We start from the raw sequence: 22798 nt of genomic DNA, 5'->3' as shown, positions 1-22798 counted from the left end.
TTAAGATAAAACTTGGAGTTTATGGTGAGGGGTTTGAAGTTAATCCTATTGTTCTCCATAGAAGGAAAAAATCCAATGACAGTAAATCTGATTTTCTTGTCTTGGAAACGTGTTTAGTGGAAAATTATGATTCTGCTTGGACAATTGATTCAAGGACCATTAACCACATTTGTTCTTCCTCTCAAGAAATTAATTCTTGAAAACAATTGGAAGCTGGAGAGATGACTCTATGAGTTGGTACTGAAGAGGCCGTTTCAGTTGTTGCCGTAGGCAAACTCAAGTCAATTTTGAATAAGAAACAATATATGTTATTAAATGACGTATACGTTGTTCCTAATATTAAGAGAAATTTAATTTCGTTTGTTGTTTGATTGAACAAAAGTATTCTCTTTCCTTTTCTAAAAATAAAATATTTATTTTTAAAAATAGAATGGAGATAGGCTTTGTAACTTGCACGTACTAAAGTTGTTAGTTACAAAGGTTTTCCTAAATATTAAAATGTTCAGAACGACAACAACTACTAAGGGACAAAGAATTTCTCCTAAAGAAAATGTGCACCTTTGGCATCTAAGATTAGATTACATTAATCTCAATATGATTGAGAGATTAGTTAAAAGTGGACTTCCAAATGGTTTAGAAGAAAACTCTTTACATGTATATGAGTCATGCCTTGAAGGCAAAATGACAAAACAAACTTTTACTGGAAAAGGTTATAGAGCCAAAGAGGCCTTGGAGCTTATACATTCAGATCTTTGTAGTCTGATGAATGTAAAAGCAAGAGGATGGTATGAATATTTCATCTCTTTTATAGATGATTATTCAAGATATGGGTTACCCAATGCAACATAAGTCTGAAGCTCTTGAAAATTTCGATGAGCATAAGACTAAGGTTGAAAACTTGTTAGGTAAAAAGATAAAAACACTTCGATCTGATCGTGGTGGAGAGTATATGGACCTAAGGTTCCAGGACTACATGATAGAACATAGAATAACGTCCCAACTCTCAGCCCCTGGTACACTTTAACAAAATGGTGTATCGGAAAGGAGAAATAGAACCATGTTGGACATGATTTGGTCTATGATGAGCTACGCCCAACTTCCTGACTCGTTTTGGGGATATGCAGTGAAGACTGTAGTTTATATTTGAACAACATTTCATCAAAAAGTGTTTCTGAAACACCTTTTTTTAGATTTGGAGAGGTCATAAAGATAGTTTACGCCACTTTAGGCTTTGAGAATGTTTGACACGTGTGCTAATGACATTCCAAGAAGTTGGAATCTCGTTCGAGAGCGTGCCTATTTGTATGCTACCCTAAGGAAATGAGAGATGGGTATGGGTATTTCTTTAATCCTAAAGAGAATAAAGTATTTGTATAGAAAACATGCTACCTTTTTAGAAGAAGACCATATGAGAGACCATAAACAACGAAGCAAAATAGTATTACGTTAAATGTCCAGTGAAACTACTGAGACTTTGACAAGGGTTGTTGAAAAGGCTAGTACATCAACAAGTGTTGTTGATGTCGGTTCATCTAATCAAGTTGTCACTCCACGAGAAGTAGGATTTGCACGAGGAGTAGGACCTCATCTCAAGTATTCTTTCGGACCATACATTAAATTTGCATAACCATGTCACTCCATGATTTTGACGAAGCACGAAAATTACTTTGAAGAGAATAGGCATTATTTAGTAACTAGTGTCATTCCTCCCTCGGCACAGCCTAAACTATTTATGGTCGAATCGATGTCGTTAGTTCGACTCTATCCAAAACAAAAATATTTATAAATCACTGAAACCTACATCTTATACTAACAAGTAGCATAAGCAGCAAGTAGGGGGTCGATCCATAGGGAAGGCTTGTTTAATCTTTTCTTAAGCTAAGTTCAACTATAAAAGCAATAAAAACGACATTTTGATAAAGCAAGAAACATACTTGAAAATCAAAGGATAAAAGATAATTGCAAAAAAATGTTGTACAACCTTATTTCTAGTTCAAGTTACACATTCAATGCAATCTCTATCATCGATTTCTACAAATTAATCATGCAAACAGATTATGCACACAACTATTTATTTGACTCGATTAGGCTAACCTCTACAAAGGCGGATAGCTAGCGAAATCTAATCAAGAAAGCATTCTAACTATTGATTAAAGTTGGAAACGCCTAACTCTAATCAACCTATATGCCTCCAGTTCTATTGGGTTCGATAGCGTCCATATAGAATAGAAAACATATGCATTAAGTTCGATAATTCAATTGTGTCGATTAATTATCAAGATAGCCATATTCAATTAACCAAATTTGTCCTTAAATCTAGAAATTTATGTATTCTAAGAATAACCCTCGAATACAAAATTAACCATTGCCACTTAATAGACCCTACTAGACATTCTTATACATGAATACATCCTAGCAACATATCCAATAAAGATTATAGCAAAACTAAGAATCTTGGCTTAACATGCTTAAAAGACAAAAAAATCCTTAAACATGCTTTTAAGACTTAAAACTGATTCAAGAATCCATAATTTCATAATGCAATTTATAAGGAAAAGCAAAAAAACTCAAAAAGATTGCAAGAATTCTTGAAACTGGAAACAAGATTGAAGAAATTGCTTCACAAATCCATAGACAAATCTATGAAGAAATCCATTACAGTGTTTACAATCAAAGAAAGAAAATGAAAATCTAACTAATTAGAGGCAAAGTTACCAAGGAGTTGAACTGGTGAATAGAGAAACTCTGAATTATGCGAAGAATTTTTCCCCCCTTTCTGCATAAAATGAAAGAAAATGTTTTATAGTTGCAGGTGTAGCGTCACAACGCTAAGGCTAGCATTGCAATGCTAAATCGTAAAAAAGCCATGAAGCATTGGCCTAGTGTCTTGACGTTGTGCTGACGCTTAGTTGCACAAGGCGCGCGCACGCGCAGACAGTTCCATTAAACTCTGGAGCGTTGCGACGCTATTGAGAGCATTGCAACGCTAACAATTCCGTTAAACTCTGGAGCGTTGCGACACTATTGAGAGCATTGCAACGCTGCCCTATTTTGCAGTAGATGGATGTTTTTTGTCTTCAAGTGTTGCTCAACGCTTCTGGGAGGGTCATGATGTTGGGTCTAATGGCATTTGGGTAATTATTTTGATTCTCTTGAACTTTGTAAACTTCTTGGGTATTCTTGATCCTTTTTAGCCCAATTTTCTCGAAATGACTCTTAATCGCTCATCAGACCGTTTTACCTATAAAATAAACATTAAAAGCAAACAGATAACATAATTTTGAGGGAATTAGTATAGAAAATATTTCTCTCTAAAAAAACCTATCAATTACCTAAAAGCAAAGGGACCACCCAAGGAGGCAAAAAGATCCGTTTGATTGAAGAGACAGTATCTATCTCACTGAAAGATGCTTCACACCTAATTGGAGAGGAGAGCCATAGTAGTATCGGTGACTGTCATTGGAAAAGGCCCTTCAAGAAGCCAAAGGCATTGGGTAATGAATTTTTTGAAAGGGATCAAAATGATCCAGAGATCCATAATGCTCCTAATTTGCTAGTACATTGACCCTTTTCTTTTAATCTTCATATCCATTTTTTTTTTACAATATGGTTTATTTATTATCATTATTTTTTCTCTTTTTTTTTCTTTTTTATTTTCAGTCACCCCTGAACAACTCACTTCAAGAACTTTCGGAGCAACGAAGTGAAGAATCTTTAATGGGACCCTTTGCTATCGATTTAGCTGCTGAGAGAATTGGTACTTCTGAAGCGATGTCGGTGAACCCGTGAGACAGTATTTTCAAGTTTATGCTACTTCTGAAAACATCCACCATACGAAGACGAAACTAGATGTTAGGAATGTCAAAGTTTTGGATTCTCTAACCAAGAAGGTTGATTGTTTCACCAACCCTTTAGTAGAGAAAGTCTTACAATCTAGGAAAACTTTAGAAGCTTTGGCGAGTCCAAATGGCTACGAACTTGCACCTACTCGTACATGCAATTCTAAGGCCCCTGATGGCATAATTGCGGCTCTGGCTCGTCCTTTTGTGACCAAGTAACTTTCTAGACATACGAATAAAACGACACCCTTGGCTGCCTTTGAGGTGTCTGGATTTTGTGCTGCCAACGTAGTTTTTGATGTTCGATGTCATACTGTCTTAGCAATGTGGGAGACTACACATAAGAAAATCATGCATACTTCTTTTGAAAAGGTCCTTTGTCTAGAAAAAGAAAATTGCGAGATATTTGAAGTAATTTTTGACATTTGTGGTGACAACCTTCCCCCTTTTAAAAAACTTGTAAATGAATATTTTTTAAAGGTAGAGAAGTATAAGCAGTTTCAATCATCATTTTCTCCCACTTGACTCCAACAAATAAAAGGCAACGTCTTAAGGAGGCCAAATTTAATCTGGAGAAGATATTGTATAACGAAAGTAGTACCCTTGCTGAAAGAAAAGTACTGTTGGAGCGTGATTCTCGAGCCTTGCAAGAAGAAGAAGAATTATTAGCGAAGCTGGCAGCTATCAAAATCGAACGAGCTAAAATATACAAGCTGATATTTAATAATGAAAATATTTTGAATCAACATAGCTTGACGCCTCTAAAATGCGAGGGGCCATAAACAACATCGAGACTACTTCTGTTCTTTCTGATAAAGTTGTCAAAGCTCTAGAAGTACTATGCCAAATGTTAGAAGTTATGCAGCAGGAGCTGGAGAACTACAATTGGGTACCATGATTCAACCTTACACCTTGCTTAGCTACACATGCGTTGGTCGTCAGTGTCTTCAAGAATTTTGCAACGCTGAGCTCTTGTAATTGCTGAATTTGTTTATTGTAATGTAGTGTTAGGAAACTCTCTTACATGAAACATATTTTCTCTTTGTGATAGATTGACCGAGCTTAAAATTTCTTTTAAGTTTCCTATGTACCCTTTTTAATGAACAAGGATCAAGTCATAATGCAGTTCCACACACACACACACACACACATATATATATATATTTGATAATGCAATTGAACTTAAATTTCTTTAAGTTGCCTATGTAACCTTCATAATGAACCAAGGATCAAGTCATAATGTAGTTCAAAAGGTTCTTTTTTTGGGCCATTCACCTTTTAAGCTCATGTGGGCCAAGAGTACCATCCAGTTTATACTCTTGCGATAAGGAATTAGGTTTTTTTTCTAATTATTATTTTTTTATAACAATATAGGGTCCATCCATTTAGGCGTGAACTTATTTTCCTATATGCCTCGTCGTGATAATGGGCCTTCTTATGGAAAGTACAAGATCACCAACTTGAAAAGATCGAGGCTTCACGTGCTTATCAAAGGCTTTGGACATTCATGCTTGGTAATATTCCAATGCCTATTAAGCTTCCAGTCACCTTTCCTCAAGTGCTTTTAACCCTTGAAGACGTAATTTGGCATTGTCTTCTATGGTCAACCCTTCTTGTATTGCCATTCTTAGTGACAAGATCTCTCTTTCTAAAGGGAGAATGGCTTCCACTCCATAAATAAGTGAACATGGTGTAACCCCTGTAGGGGTATGATGAGTAGTTCTATAAGCCCATAACGCTTCTCTAATCTTCTCTTGCCAATATTTTTTGGACTTAGAGACAATCTTCTTCAATAGATTGCACAATGTCTTATTGAATGTCTCTGCCAACCCATTTGTAGCTGCATTGTACATGGATGACTATATTGTTTGAACTTGAATTTCTCACATATTCTATCCATCAAGCCATTGAAAAACTGCCTCCCATTATCTGTCACAATTCGATGGGGAATACCATATCGATAAATGATGTGGGGAATACCATACGAGTAAAGTCCACTACATTTTCCTTCTTAGCTTCTCTCAGGGCGATGGCCTCATCCCACCTTGAAAAGTAATCAGTGGTTGCGAGGATGTAAGAATATCCAACTGACGACTTAGGTGTTATAGGACCAACAAGATTAAGTCCCCACGCTTTGAAAAGCCATTAAGCTACAGTCGGATGTAGAGGCTTAGGCGGCTGATGAATGAAGTTTGCATGGTATTGACAAGCCTCACACTTATTTGTGTACTCCATCAAATCTTGAATCATCCTTGGCTAGTAATAAAACTGAAGCTTTGGTCCAGATTGATTCGCGCCATAAACACTTGAATGCGCTTCTTCTAAAGCCTTCATGGATTCATCTTTTCCAAGGTATCGAAGAAAGAGCCCTTCAAGGAGCAACGATATAAAACCCCTTTGTAATAAATGAAGTGACCAACTCTTCTTCGCACTTCAGTTTTATGACGGAGGTCTTCTGGAAGCTTTCCATGCTCAAGATAGTCTATAATGGATTGTCACCAGTCCTTCTCATCGGTTGATCAGACTGATATCACGTTCATTTCTTCACATTCAGCCTCGACCGGTGGTATAACCCACCTTTGACAAAGCAATATATTTAGAGTTGCATCATCTAGAACCATGAAGGCAGTTTGCCAAGGTGTTCACTTTCTTATTTTCTGACCTTGGAACATGCTCTAACATCACGCTATCGAACTTCTCCATTAACTGCCTGGCATAAGTGAAGTAAGGTTTCAAATCTTTATGCTTTACATTGAAGGAATCGATGAAGGTCCTTGAGCGAAAGCGGGAACCGGACCCAAATCACAGTTTTACAAAATGCCCAATTTTACAGAATCATTATGCAACAAAATAAAAATTATAGCATGCTAATTATGAATAAAAGAGAAAAGAGATAAGACTACCCTTATCTTTGAAGAACCCTTCTTCAAATTCCTTCTCTAGAAAATCACGAACAATCAAGATGACCACTGTCAATTGGTTTCCTTTGTATTCTCTAGGATGAGAATTCAAGGAATTTGTGGGCTTTTGAAATTTTGGGAGAGGGAAAGATGAGATGAGAGGAAGTGATTTTTCTTTAGGAATAAACAATTACACATAGAGAGAGAACTCACAGTTTCCTAAGAAGAAGATGAAGACTCTTTCACCTTACCTCATGATCTTGAGAGAATTCAGGGGGAGGGAACTCCCTCCCAATTTAAAATTCAAAAATTAAAACCAATTTAATTATTCAGAAAATATATGATAACTACTTTATCATATATTATTTACATTGAACTATATGTTGTATCAAATATAGCACATAGCCTATAGTTTTATATTGTATCAAATACAATATAAACTATAGTCTTAGTTCTCTCATTAATGACATTTAATATAAATTCTATTTATATTAGATTTAATTATATGAATCCAATTCATATAATTAATATTTCAATCATATTTCAATATTTATTTCCTCAAATAAACTTTATATTATAATGTATCAAATACATTATAGTAGTTATATCATATATAATTAAAATAAAATAATTATATCACATATAATTAATTTTCTCAATTAATTTGAACAATTCAAATTAGTTTAGAAGGTCGAGAATAAAAATATTAAAAAACTAGGTCGTGGGTTGGAAACTCGACCAATATACGTCGAGTGTTCAACTTTCGACATACCCATCCGCCTGCCCAAGTCGATACTTGAAGTCTCAGCCTGTTCCGATCTCGAGACTCAAAGTATCAACCTGCACCGCCTACCGAGAAACCTACCACCTCAAATTGTCAAGTCACCAACTGCCCATCTCGAGACTTGAAGTCTCGACCTGTATGGTTTGTCAAATTCCACCGCCCATCTTTCCATCAGACGATCCATCGCTACCCATCTCTGCATCGAACAATCAAACTGCACCTTTAACCAGCCACGACATGATGGTGCATCGAGTTTTGAACACTCAACCTATCCCCCTTTTAAACTTCTCTCCTCAAATAACCATCTCACTTCTCACTTCTAATCTCACATATGTCCTTTAACTCCCAAATTCTACATCTCACAGATCACTCTTAACTTCTCAATCTCACATATTACTCTCTTCCTCTCTTTCGATTTTTACTTCTCACAAACTCACAAATTATTCTCTCCCCACAAGTTTTCCCCTTTTCTTCTTCCCAAAATTATTACTAAATCCTCCTGTTTCCCACATTCGTCCATCAAATTGTGAGGTTTGTATATTTACTCTACTAAATTCTTATTTTTTTAAAATAATTATAAATTTTGTTCCTATTCCTATAATATTATTTTTATATAGTTTTTATTGTTGTTTGGGAAACAAAAAACCAAAAAGAGATGTATTTTCACTCAACTAAATTCTTATTTTTTTAATTAAAAAATAAGTTATAGATCCATATTTTCATATTATTCTATTTTTCGTAGTTTTTGTTGCTGGATAATAAATAACAAAAAAAACAAAAAGGAGGGACCATTTTCAATTTGAGGGGAAAAAAAAAGTAAGATCGTTGTTGAATTTTTTAGTTTACTTTTTATTTATTACTAGTTTTTTATTTTTAATATTTTTTTATATCTATATTATACTAGATATACCATTTTAATTTCTTTATATTGATGTTAGTACCTTTTTAGTATTAGTTATATATGGATGTTAGTAGATCTATCATGTTAACAGTTTAATAGTCGTTGAATTCAAGAATATTTATATATTGATGTTAGTTGCTTTTTCTCTATAGTTTAATATTCTTATTTATTATGCTACATCTACCATGTTAATTTTTTTTTTTGTATTTTAATTAATATTATATTTGGTTGATACTAGAATTTTTAACATTAGCCTTTTGTTTAAAAAAAAAAACAAAAAAAACAAAAGGTTAGTATTGATGTTATATTTTTAGTACAACAATAGTTATTTGAGTTAGTTATTTTGTTAGTGTTAGGGTTTCTAGGGTCTAATGTTCTTTTGAAGAAAATTTAGTATTAGAGTTTTAGGCATTAGATTTTGTTAGTATAATATTTTTTAAATTTTATTTTTCTCAATATTTTTTGTTTATAGTTTTTTAATACAAAAACTATCCTAAAATTTAGTATCCTTGTTTGTTTTCTTTTATAATATTATATTTTTTTAATATTGTTTTTTTAGTTAAAAATTTTAGTGCTTTTGTTTCTTTTTAATTAAAAAAATTCCTAATTGAATGATTTTTTTTTATTTTTAAGTTTGATGTTTATAGTTTAAAAGGTTTAGTATTTTTTTTCAAAACTATTAATTTGAGTGAATTTTTATATATACATATTTTTTATAATATTCTATTTGTTTAGTATTTAAATTTGATGTTCAAAGTTTTTTATTATAAAAAGTTTAGTACGATAATTTGTTTTTTAGTACAATATATTTGTAGTTTGAGTTTTCTTTTACATTTTTTTGTTTATAACTTTAATAAGAAAGAAGTATCCTTATTTGTTTTTTAATAATTTTATATTTTTTAATATTGTTTTGTTTAGTTAAAAATGTGTTTTTGTTTGTTTTTAATAAAAAAATCCTAATTGAATGAAATTTTTATACTATTTGATTTTGTTAATTTAAATTTGATGTTTGTAGTATGAAAAGTTTGGTATTTTTTTTATTTAATATAAAATTATTAATTTGAGTTAATTTTTTTTATATATTTCTTATAATATTTGTTTGTATTTAAGTTTGATAATTAGTAAAATAATTAGTAATGTATTGTTTGTCTTTTTTTTTTTTTTAGAAAATGGCAGACAAATGTTTGAGATTTATGTTGTTTACAAATGGTAATGTAATTGATGGTGTTGATGGAGTTGATTATGGCCAACCACCATGCAGGGGGTTTTAACATAAATGTGAATAGCAGACTTGTTTTTAAACAATTCATTGAAATGGTAAGGATGTGGCTTGGTGTAGATATAAGAGTAAACTAGTTAGAAATAGTATATAGACATTCTAATCTAATATCATTAGGATTGGTAAGGTTTATGTCATTCCCTATTCCTAATGAACAAGCAATGAACCTAATATTCTCAGTTGCGATGCCACTCTCAAATTTAGTACATTTATATGTTAATGTGAGTAGGGTAAAGTTGGATATAAACTTGAATGCACAAACCTTTAGTCAGTTTGAAGATCTGACTCAATGTATTGACCCTGATCTTGAATAAGTTACACTAGTATGTGATTACGAAGATATGGTAACTAACAATTAATACAAGGATTTTAAGACAGAAACAGACGATGAATTTAAGGAGTTAGACTTTGATGGTCATGAACATGAGTTGTTTTCAGATACATCCAATGATTTGGATATGAATATAATAGATAGCATTCGTGAACATGACCCAGTCGTAACCCCTGTGGATGTTGACAATACCCAATTGTATAAGGGGATGATTTGTTAAGACAAAGAAATGCTACAACATGCGGTCAAGTGTTTTGCTAATTAAGTGTCACGCACCATATGAGGTCATGAAATCGACACCGACAATTTAGACAATTTGGTGTAAGAAGTGGGAAGAATGTTGCAAATTAAGACTTTGTGCAATAAAGAAAAAATCGCATGGTTTATTTGAGATCACTAAGTATGTTGAGCAACATACATGTTTTTACTTAGAACTTAGTAAAAGTTATGTGTGGTTAGATTCTTCGATGATTACACTAGAGTTTTATGAGGCTGTAAGAGAAAATCGTCCATCAGCATGGCACAACTACAGTCCGACATGAAAATAAAATTTGGATATCATGTTACTTACCATAGGGTGTGGGAGGGCAAAAGAAAGGTCTTGGCATAAGTGTTCGATGACAGGGACAAGCCATACAAATTGTTGTCCAGGTGGTTATATATGGTTAAGCATACCAATCCCGAAACGTATGTGGAGTGGAAAGTAAAGGAAATGTCAATTGAAGGACATGCCATCCTTAGATGTATTTTGGGCATTTGGTCCTTATATAGAAGCTTTTAATAGATGTCGGCCGATTATTCAAATAGTCGATACCCATTTGTATGGAAAATATCGAGGAAAGTTAATTATTGCTACATTACTTGATTCAAATGGGCATATTCTTCCTCTTGTATTCGCGGTTTTAGATGAGAAGTCTGTGGACTCATGGGGATAGTTTTTGAAACATTTCAGAGAAATTGTTACACACGAAGAGGTGTGTTTAATTTCAGATCGACATGCTGACATTATCTCAATAGTGAACAATCCAAAAAATAGTTGGACAGAACCAAAATGTCACCATCAATTCTACTTACGATAATGTTAGCAACTTCAACAAAAAATACAAATTCAATATATTAAAGAATTATGTTTATCATGTTGGATGTCAATTCCAAATTCAAAAATTTAACAAAACCATTGAGGACATCAAAGGAATAAATCAAAGTTGTATGAGTTTTTTTCTTACAATATTGGTATTGAGCAATAGACTCAAGCATACAATAAAAGGTTCAGGTATGGGTGGATGACGACAAATCTATCAAAGTGCATCAACGAAGTCCTCAAAGGAGCTTGAATGTTGTCGATTAAATGCTCTTGCTCAAATAACATTTTTCAAATGCATAAACTATTTTGAAAAAAGAAGAGAAGAAATAAGAGCTACTTTGGAGCGTCGAGATAAATACACTCGATAATAATTTTTTATTTTTAGTAATCAAAAATTTTTTTAAATATATTTGTAATACTAAGTAAGTAAATATTCAAGTACACACACGAAAAATTTTGAAATTGATGCAAGATGTAGTAGACGTGAAGTACAGTCATATGATCGATATAAAGGTGTATTTCATGTGAAAATCGGATATCATAGCCTCAATGCTAAAGGAGAAAATATTCAAATACTGAGGCTAAATGGGTCCGAGTGGTACTGTTCATGTAACAAGTGGAAAGCATTTGGTATTCCATGCTCGCATTTTATGGCGGTTTGCTCACAATTTAACATGAACTATGAAGATTTTATTGAGGACTACTACAAACTGTCAATGTATGTTGCATGTTACTCTCTTCAATTTAAACATGTACCGCATGAAGATTACTGGATAACACATCCTAATATGCCTATCATACATGTTGATGATGGAGTTGACTGTCAACACACGAAAGTTATTAGGATCCTAAGCACTCTAACTACATCAATTTTAGTGGATTAGCATGCATATTCATGGGTTTTTCCAGAATTTAGTGTAACATCTCGGGATCTAGGTAAATTTAAATTAGTTTTCTGAAATTATTGGATTTTCCTTTTTTTTGTTCAAGGCCAAAGCTTAGGCATTTGAATGATTTGTTTGGTTTAATTTTAATTTGGTTGTAGTTTGGAGAAGATTAGTTAAAATGAGACTTGGTAGTTTTAGTTGTGTTTTGGAAGAGGAAAATAGGGGATATATATATATATAAGAATTTAGGGTTTTGGTTTTTAAGAAAATATTTATATAGGTATTAATGGGGGACCTCGGTTTGTGTGCATTAAAAAAAGAGAGAGAAAAGGGAAAGAGAACAGAGCAGTGCACAACCGCCTCCCCCTCCCTCATCTTCTATGTTATGCCATAAACCCCACACCAGAGGTGAAGCCACTGACTGCATTCGCCACTGCTTCCTCGTCGCATCCTAATCAGTCATCTGTGTTGCGCTGCCCGTTTCCTTACCGTGTTCGCCTGACATTGCTTTTCGCTGCGTCACTCCCCTCATCCCTGCATTTCGCTGCACTGTTGGCCTAGCCCATGTTGGTATATAGAAGTAAGCAGCGGAAGAAAAACAGGATCACTAAGCATTCTAATTCATTAATTTTCGCTTCAAATTTAGCATGCTCGTGAACAAAAAAGATAGTTTCAACACTAACCTTTGAAGTACCTCTAAATCACGAATTCCAACTGCAATCTTTCATTTCTTTTGGACGTGAACCACCACAAGGTCTTCCCTACTATTTTCTTGGTGTTTTAGATTGAGTTGTGGAACTTAAAATAAGCTTGAATTAGGGAAATGGAGGAGAAAAGTTTTCTGGTTTTCAGCAAAATGAAGACTTTCTTTAAACAGATTTTTCAACAAAAATCTCTTCAATGCATCATCCATTTCCACTTCAAAACTGAAGTTTATATTGCATGACATTCAAACAACAAACCTTCTGCACGAATTTCAACTCAAGCTTAAGAATTTGAGCTGTAAAAATAGTGGAACCATGAATGAGCTATTAGGTGAAGAAGTAGGAAATTTTCACTTTTCTAATTTTCCAATTTTTATTTCAATTTTGAAACTTTTCCAAAATTAAGATTAAAAAATTAACTTTTCAATTTTAATTCTTTAATTAAAATTGATTTTTTATTAATTTTATAAAAATTAATTCAATAATTAATTTTTCTAATAAAATTAATAATTAAAAAATTTTTAAAAAATTAATTAATTCTAATTAATTTAATATCAAAATCAAATTAATTAATCAACAATTCCACTATCATGAATCTCTATTCATGAATTTAATATTTAAATCATATTTAAATATTAATCGATTCTCCAATTTTGTTTAATTCTAAAATTAAACGTGTAATTATATCACATATAATTACTAATTCCCTTAATTCTAATTTGAACATTTCAAATCAACTTATCACACTATTCTAAGGCTAATCCGTTCGTGAGCTAGTAGGGGGACCTAATGGACCTACAGATCATGGGCTCCAACGATCCAAGATTAATTGGCTAAACTCTTTACACCGAATTAACCTCCATTTGTTAACTACCGGGTTACTCCACTAAAGCTGTAGTTGCACGCCCCTCACTGTAGATATATTGTGTCCACTTGATATAACCATGATTAGTAAGTTAACTCTTCACAGGTTGTTCGTAATAATGGTTGGGTCAAAGGTTGTTTCACCCCCGACTTTTGTTTCTTAAGTCCCACTGATCCTCTAATGAACAATTGGTTTGTAATCCGATCATCAAACCAAGTCCTTCCAAAACCAATGAGAGGGTGGGGCCCCTTGTTCAAGACCCAGAGTCAACACTTAAGGGAACAACCTCTCTACTATCCCTGAAAGCGGGTCAAAGTGAATTCCATCTTGCACTATATGTCCCAGCTATCTACCCAATTTTACCCCTGAAATGGGAGGCTTATTGAGCTGGTGCTGTTGAGCCAACCCTCATATATGAAAATCTAAGGATAATCCTGAATAAACAGGAGTTCATAGTTAGCTCAGGATTAAGGTCAAGTTACTTAGGTCATCATTTTGAAATAGTCAGTCTTAAACAGTAAAGAACATTATAAAGTAAGAGTGACTTATTTCTTTGTCTAATCTTGCGCAAACTCATTGCACAGGATGCCCCCACTCCTCATGTCACTACATGTACAAATCAGGATCACTTCGTTTGTAGCACTTTACATCTCCTTGTAACAACTACAGAGTGGGTCGCATCCGATAGTGTTACCAGAATAAGGCACCCAATCTTATTCATATACTATAGATCATTTAGACTATTTACTCGAACCTGATCCACTCTTATGTCTCCACATAAAGTTCAAGTACTCATGTAATAGTCATGGATCTTTTAGTTTATTGGATTTATTTCTAAAATGAAATAAGCAATTCATATATTCAATACAACTTTATTGAATCAAACTTTAATAACAACTTTATTGATTTACAGAATGAGTTTATTGTTTACAAACCACGAGTTTTAGGACATAAAATCCAATAAACTCCCACTTGGACTAAAACTCTAGTGGTAACACATATGAATATATAATGCTGAGTTTTTTAGTTTTACAGAGAAATACAATAAACTAGGGTATCACATACCTATGACTTTTCTTGTAGGTACCACATATCCATCCTTAGGTATCACATACCCATGGGTTTTTCTCCCACTTGTCCTAGATTATTCAACTTGTAATCCTAGTTGCACTAGGTGATCCTCAAACACTTTAGCCATGAGGATTGTTGTAAACACTTTAGTATACTATGGATTTCTCATTAAACTATATAGGGAATGCATCTTATTTTCACAACTCTTTGTTTCTCGATACCGTCACCGAGATTTGGTGACTTGAGTTTCCACTCAAATTGTGGCTAGAATGTCATACATTCCTCCTTCTAAATCAAGGTTCCCGCAACTCTTTGAGTGAGATGCATCTGATATGTCTAAACAACTTTTGTTACAGTATCAGCTTTGATCAATAATTCTTATTGATATACACTTGCTTTTATGGAATACAAATAATACATGGTGATCTCGTATATTTTTCCAAAAAAATTGGTATTTGTCAACATAAACACTTGATTTTCATCTTCTTGAAAAATTATACTACTTTTGGATTGCCTACTATAGGCCTGTTATTTGAATGGTATCCAACACTTAAGGTTTCGACACTAACATATGTGCCAATCTATTCTCTAGATTTTTGAATTATGTAAACATCTTTTACATATCATAAATAGCTTTTATGAGTTCTCTGCATCTCATATAGAGTTTCAAAAAATACCTTAAAATTGGAATGATGTTCAAAACAATTAAGGTAACTAGGTGCAAAGAGTTTTTACTGGATTTTATGTTCTATCAAAATAACCCTAGAAATCTCAAACTCTCTATATTCTTTACTTTGATCCAATCGAAGTATTTCAGATTTATTTTACCTAACAAGTTTTATACACCTTAAACTCTTCAAGTGTTCTAAACTTATCACTTAGGTTAACTAACTATTTGCCTTTATTGATTTATAGCCATTTTTAAATATCTAAATATTTGTAAATGGCTTTTAACTTGATTGGTTCTAACAAAAGTTGCTATAGGGTAGAACAGATACAACTTTTGCTAATAAACATTTCATTATAATAAGAGGTTTATACAATATGTTTTTTACAAAAGATAAAATAACTTTTATTACAATAACAAAAGTGTCACACCCCACCCCAAGCCCGCCTCCTAAGCCCGAGGAGAGGCGTGAGGGACCGCAGATACCACTCTTTTGTGATACCTCATGCCCATCTGAACCTCTTTACTTTTAATAAACTTTAAGTCAAGAAGATAAACAACAACTCATTAAGTAGGCCCATTTTATTACAGCAATGTAATGTTTATACAACTCCAAGACTTAACTACAAAGTTTACAACAACCACTCTTAAAACCCTCCGAAAGTGTGACTATGGCTTGTGGCAAACCTTGACCTTAGCAGCACCCTGGAACTCCTCACCTTTCACTACCTGGGGGGGAGAAAAATATTTGAAAATGGGGTGAGCTTGCTAGCCCAGTGAGTGACTTAAAAACAAGAGATTGATTCTTATGCAAAAGAAGTACCGTCATGCCTTAGGTACTTTTGCTCAGATACCTTCTCAAAACTCGTCCTTCAGTATCAAGCTGCTCGGATACCTTCTCAAATGTCCTTCGGTATCAAACTTCAAGTAAAACTAGTCATACAATGACTTTCTTTAAAGATCATAGAAAACATATCTTTATTTGAAAGATCTTTCTTTAGAACATGATTTCTTTAAAAACATTGTAAATATTTAGTCACTTACCTTGGCCGTTTAGGAACCTTTCTCTCTAGAAGTTCCTTGATCACCTCGGGCTCCCTTTTGAACCCTAAAATCCAGATTCAATTTAAAGCTCATATTACTCATAATTCTAAGCCTTATCTCGAGGTACTTCCTTCTACGAACATGCTATAAAATGTCTCAGAAAGCTTACCTTAAAATCTTAGCTTAGAACTCCTCATGGTTTGGCCAAAATCTTCAAATCCTCAAGACTATCCCAAGCTTACCCAGCAACTCGTCCCTTCTGTATTTTTCTCACTCTCTAGCTTGATTCCTTGGAGCTTCTTCTCTGACACCCTACCATGAAAACTAGACTCCAGGGATTTCAGGTGGCTTTGGAATCACTCCAAACGCACGAGTATTCTGGGAGATATGTAAGACCATAACATTAAATCTAAAGTGGGAAGTTAAATAGATAAGAAAAATCCTAAGTAAGGATATTGGAACAAAGAGAGGAAAACATCAAAATTATCCAAAAAGGTGACCAAAATCCAAACGCCTATGAAGGGCTTAAAACATGTTGGATGCAAGAAGGCATGGAGGATGGAAGCTAGAAGACTTGAAAAATGGCTAAGGGTTGCACATACCCAACGCAAAGGCATACATGAGGACACGGGCAGCAAGCATGCGTCAAAGTGAGCATGCTAGGTGCATCAGCCATGCATTGAGGTCAAGTGCACAGGCCATTTTCCAAGCGCGCAGCCCATGCATCGATGGTGTATGCCGAGCACGCAGCCCATGCATCGATGAGTGCCCTGCCTATGCATCGAACGGGCAAGCGGGCGAGCCATCCTATGCGCTACCGAGCAACCATGCGTCCATGCCTAGTAGGCCGAGCAAGCACACTTAGCAAGCCATGCATCGAGGGTGAGTGGCCACCCTATGCATTGGTGATGATCAACTCATGCATTGGCTAAGTTGAACTTTGATAAGGGAAAGGTGAGTTGCTATGCATTAAGGATAAAAAATGAGGCTAATTGATGGAAAACTTCAAGGGAGAATGCCAAGGGTATACGAATATAAGACTTAAACAATTTAAGTAGAGAAATATGTGAGGTATTTAAGGGATTTAGGTGGCAAAAGGAAGATCACATAAAATTCAAGTAGGAGGTGGCTAAAGGAGATTTCATGCAAATTGAAGTCTTATCACCCAAGCATGAGGTGGGTGAAGGAGATTTCATGCAACAAAAGGGATTTTGGCTGGCAAGCTGAAGGAGAACAACTCAAGGCTAGTTAAGGATAGGCTGGGTAGACTGAATGTTGGTAGCTCCAAAGTGAGACAAATGGGAGTTGTGTTGTCAACATGGGGTGAGTTTGAAATGGCTATAAATAGGGGAGTTGGGCAAGGGGAAGTCATTCATACCAGCACCTAAATCGTGTGTTGAGAACATATTTAGAGAGTGATATTTGAGTTATTAGGCTGCCAAGTTGATTGGAGAACAAAAGAAACAAGGTTGCGTTGGTAAGGCATTGAGGCAGCCGGACGCATAGCCAGCCCACGCATTGCACGCACGCAGCACTGCATCCATTCGTCCGTCCATGGGCGCATTGCTCGACACATTCCGTGCGCTAGCCCAACGCAGCAGCCTCCCCCGTGCGACGGATCACGCCCAGTGCTCGCCCAGCACAGCACACGCCCAAATGTGCCAGCCCTCTGTGCGGCGCAGCACGCCCACTCTGCCTACTGTTCAACGCCCAACTGCCTATCTCGATCCAAATAACCTTTAAAGAGGCTAACTTTGGTATTTTGGCTAATTTTGAGTAGGGTAAGCTAGTGTTTTCAATATATAATGATATTTTGGCTAAATTTGACACTGTTTATTTATATAACAAGTATTAATTGAAGAATTTCCATTGATAAGGAGGAATTCTCAAGAAGGTAGTCTGAAGGTGATTTCAGTGGAAAAACTTGCTGATGGTGAGTGTTTACTTAGCTTTATGCTTTGATATGTGAATAAATGCATATGTAAGTGCAAAATACATGCTTATTATGTTATGATGATTGCCATGATATTGTTTGTGAAATTGCTATGAAAACTGAGATTATACCTAGATTACATAGTTAGCATGCTTAACAAAAGGTGTTTGGCGGGAAAATATAGTCGGCCTCGGTCGGCAAAATATAATAGTCGGTGACGACTGGCGAGAAATATAGTCAAGTACCTAAGCATGACTAACGGGATAAAGAATTGTCGGTGTGCACATTGGCGGGAAAAGTGGGTTATAGGAAAGTTTCCATAAAAAGTTATGATGATTGATAATGTGTCCATGATATGAGCATGCCACGTATAGCATGGGACTGGAGGATGTTGATTGAATGAACATATACATGATCATGCATAAATTATACTGGAATTATGATTATGTGATTGATTTCCCAAAAATATGATTTGCAAAGTGATTATTATTTTAAAAGAACTACTCACTGGGCTTAGTAGCTCACACTCTTCCAAATGTTTTCTTATATCCCTCCCCCCAGGTAGCAAAGCGGAGCATTCAGGGAGGAGTTTGCTAACCACCATCACACCAGGACTTGGTAAATTCTCAGGGCATGGCTCGGATCATGTAATAAAGAATATAGGAAATTAAACTATGTGTATGAAAGATAGATAGAGTGTTGTAAACATGTTGAAATCCTTAATAGATATAGGGGGAATTTTAAATTTAAATGTTGTCTTGGAATACTACTGGTTTACCCTCACGCTCCCTTCCCAGTCTTGGGGGTTAAGGCTAGGGAAGGGGTGTGATAGATATCCTCATCCCAAGTTGATGCTACTTCCAGACTTTACTGTCCGACAGCATCTCTTCCTCTTGGAACTTCATGACTGACACATGATTTTGCTACCAACGCATGCATTCTTTCATCAATGCATAGTTCCCTCACAATTGGCCCTCACTACACTCTTCTTAATGTCCTTTGAAAAGAATTTGAGTTATGATCTGAAGAGAAATCCTTGGCCCTATTTATAGGCATCCAAAATCTCTCCAAGGTCGACACCTCCTACTTGGCTGCATGTCCAGGCGTCCTTTCTTCCTTTTTCCAACGCAGATCCTTGCCACCTCCAGCTTGAAGTGTTAGCTTCTCCTTCATCTAGCTCAACCTAATCGATTTGCAAGCTCCTTGGTGCATCCACCTCCTACTTTGAGTTATCCTCCTCATGCACACTTCCTTTGCATGAAGTCCACCTCCTACTAACTTAAACTTAACCCGTTCTTGGTTAACTGATAACGGGAAGAAATGCACGTTATTACAATGCAAAGATATAAAAAAATGCAGGATTGCGATGGTAAAAATATATAAAACCGTGTTCAAAAGCATTAAGTTTAGAACATTGCGATTGCATGCGTCCATCGCATTAAAGCAGCTAATTTATGTATTTTGTGTAGAAAAATGTGTTGGCACAAGGCAGAGTAGCGATTCAAAGAATTCAGCGCCCGAGCGCATTAACAGATTGCAACCGCAAAGCTATGATTATATGCATTCGCAAATATCCGCTCAAAAAGATGGCCGCATAAAGCCGACACATCAAGATGAAAGCTTAATAAATCATTATGGGATAGAAAGCTGATGACGGTCGAATCCGAATTTAGTTGACAAGTCGTTAACGACACACTGTAACAAGTACACTCAACTTTTTGGTGACAATTAATCGACGCATCAAACAGAGAATTAATGACATCCCATCAGTGCAATCATTTGAGAGAAAAAACTTTTCACCCTGAAGCTCTATAAATACCAAAGGCCACCTTCGTTAAAGGAGTTCGGTTCTATTCCAGCTGAGCCATATAGAGAGTTCACCATATAGAACATAGTTAGCCTTTGTTCATAGTTTTCTTATACTTAGAAGGCGGAGGTGAGAGAAGAGAGAAGATGCCAGAAGATTTTCCTAGTCAGCTCGAGAGAGTGCCATGGAGCGTGGAAAATAGAGAGAGGGCAGACTCTTGCGAAAGTAAGAATATTCTTTGAGTAGAGTAGAGAAAAACAGTGTAAAAGCCTTGGGAAGCAAGAAATTGCTACCAGGCTTCTTATCTTTATTTCCCATTGTCATTCTGTATTTCGATTTCATTTATAGAATGGAACCTACATTTCTACATCTGTTCACTCTCTTTACATTATGCATGAGTAACTAAACTTTCGAATGGGTTGAGAAGTACTTAGCTAGCATGATCTAAGATCTTCATTGCATGCGATCATCTTGTCTTATGTTGCATCCATCACCCCTTTAGAGCTCCTCGAGAGAGAGTCTAAAGAAAGAACCAAGACTTGAGAGAGCTAGGTTAGAATCTAGAATTGAGAAAGCAAGATTAGATCTGCATAAGCAAGAGATAGAGACTTAGAGATAAGTTCTGTTTGCTAACATGCATCACATGCACCCTAGAAATAGGTTATGGTAGTATGCAGTTGCCTTGTGTATATGTATGTCATTCATCATCGCATAGACAAGAATAGAGGCTTAGACATAAGTCCTATAGACATCATCGCATACATCGCATGTGTTCTAAAACTAGAAGATATAGCAATTGCATTAAGAGATGACCTGCTGTCGTATATGTGTAGCATAATTACATAACGTGAACGCAATCTTAGGAAGTGTTAGCTAAATCCCTTCTCAACCCGTTCTCTTGCATACTCATTGTACTTTCATGTTATTAACTCTTTTCTCAATTCCGCCACATAGACTTTATACCTTAAACAACATACCAACCAATGCATTGTTTTATTTGTCAGCGCAAAGAGATCTGAAATTACCATCGCATACTGTTTCTATAGTCCCTGTGTTCGACCTTGGGCTTACCAGGCAACTTAGTAGGATTTAATTTCAATCTTGCTAAGAAAACTTGTATGCACAATGCATACACCACCACTACAGTTTACACCATTATTTCATTGCATTAACCACGCATCATTAACCATTATCAACCCATGGCTTTCTCATCAACGCATCACTTGAGCCATACTAAACTCAAGATATCGCATCCTTGATTGCATATCCTTCTCTTTTGCATGGCTTACCTTTGGCCTATGCGCTCAACTAGGATTATGACCAACACTCTTCCAACGCATACTATTAGCCTTGACCTATGCACCCACATGCCCTCGGATGTTCTTGGCACATAGCACATCACCAACGCATAACAACCCTTGAGTCAAGTTAGATCTTAACTCAATGCCTCATGGTATAGCTTACAATCGCCTAGCCTTTTGCTAATGCATCCCTTGTGACTAACGCTAGCATGTCCTTATTACTTGCCAACATTCTTAGTCTCTTGCTCAAGGCTAACACACACTAACCTCATAAGCCTTATGTACTGCCGCCTCAGCAACATAAAGACATTTCACCATGCGTCCACCATGGCTTGTCCTATCGCCTAGCTCATCGTCTAGCTTTTTCGTTAGTTCATCATCTAGTAATGTTGTCATTCATCATCCAACGCATAGCACACTGATGCCCATCGTGTAGCAATGACGCCTATTGTGTAGTGCATCACGACTATCGTCTAGCGTATTGTAGCTATCGTCTAGCGTCCACGCCCATCGCGTAACGCCATCGCCCAGCGTCATCGTCTAGCGTTGATGCTGATCATGCAATGCCAACACCCCATCGTTTAACACTATCGCCCATCGCATAGCGCTATCATTTAGCGCGACTCTTCGCATCGTCTAACGACACACCGTGCTACACAATCACTTATCACATTGCTTAGCTCCACGTATTTACTAGACGATTGCCTACCGCATCGTGTAGCGCCACTCTTTTGCTAAACGATCATCTACCTCATCGTGTAGTGTCTCTCATTTGCTACACGATCATCCAGTGCCTACTCATTACTACATGATCGTCCAGCGCACGCACCTCCAACACCCAGTGCCCATGCTCGCGCACACTTGAGGCTGCCGCATGATTTGCTAACCTCTCAAGACATTGGTTGTCGCATCCCTTCCTATACATAGCTTTTCTTTCGACCACACTTTGGCTTCCTTCAACACCCAAATAACCTCTCAAATGAGCACGGCCAATGCATGGCACAACACTTAGCCATTTTCTAACCTCCAACGCATGCTTCTTTTTGGCTTCATACTTAACCAAAATTTCACTAGTTAAGGCTTATCTCAAAGCTACTAAATAAATCTATTTTAACACTTAGAATTTCCTTCTCTTTAACATAGGATTTAGCTTTCACTTAGTTAATTCCTTTTATCTCTTGCTTAAGTAGGGAAATTGAAATCTGGGTTTCACAAAAAGTAAACAAGTTTATCTTTCAACAGCAACTGCATCTCCCACTAGTTGTTATGAGAAATTCTCCCCTATTCAAAACTTGGAGTTTACAAGGAACTAGTTTTCTAGTTTTGCTTTCTCTGTTTTTTTCTCTACAAGGTATTGTGGGCAGTTTCTCTTCTAGTGCCTTTCTTCACTGTAGTAAAAAC

The 22798-nt window shown here is 35.7% G+C and overlaps 1 protein-coding gene across 1 annotated transcript; it reads right to left on the bottom strand.

Annotated features, from left to right (window-relative positions):
- Positions 1 to 5383: 5383 nt before the first annotated feature.
- LOC150035205 (uncharacterized) lies at positions 5384 to 5692 on the bottom strand. The gene has a single exon (XM_090315266.1). The coding sequence runs from the start codon at positions 5690 to 5692 to the stop codon at positions 5384 to 5386; it is 309 nt and encodes a 102-aa protein (XP_090171392.1).
- Positions 5693 to 22798: the final 17106 nt, after the last annotated feature.

The sequence above is a fragment of the Benincasa hispida genome, chromosome 7 (genome assembly GCF_027475165.1).
Source record: "Benincasa hispida cultivar pf3 chromosome 7, pf3_genome.v1.1, whole genome shotgun sequence".
In the NCBI taxonomy this organism is placed as follows: Eukaryota; Viridiplantae; Streptophyta; class Magnoliopsida; order Cucurbitales; family Cucurbitaceae; genus Benincasa; species Benincasa hispida.
This window is presented reverse-complemented; position numbering and strand designations above follow the sequence as displayed.

Coding starts and splice junctions, on each gene's coding strand:
- LOC150035205 (XM_090315266.1), bottom strand. CDS start 5,692: ATGTACAATGCAGCTACAAATGGGTTGGCAGAGACATTCAATAAGACA.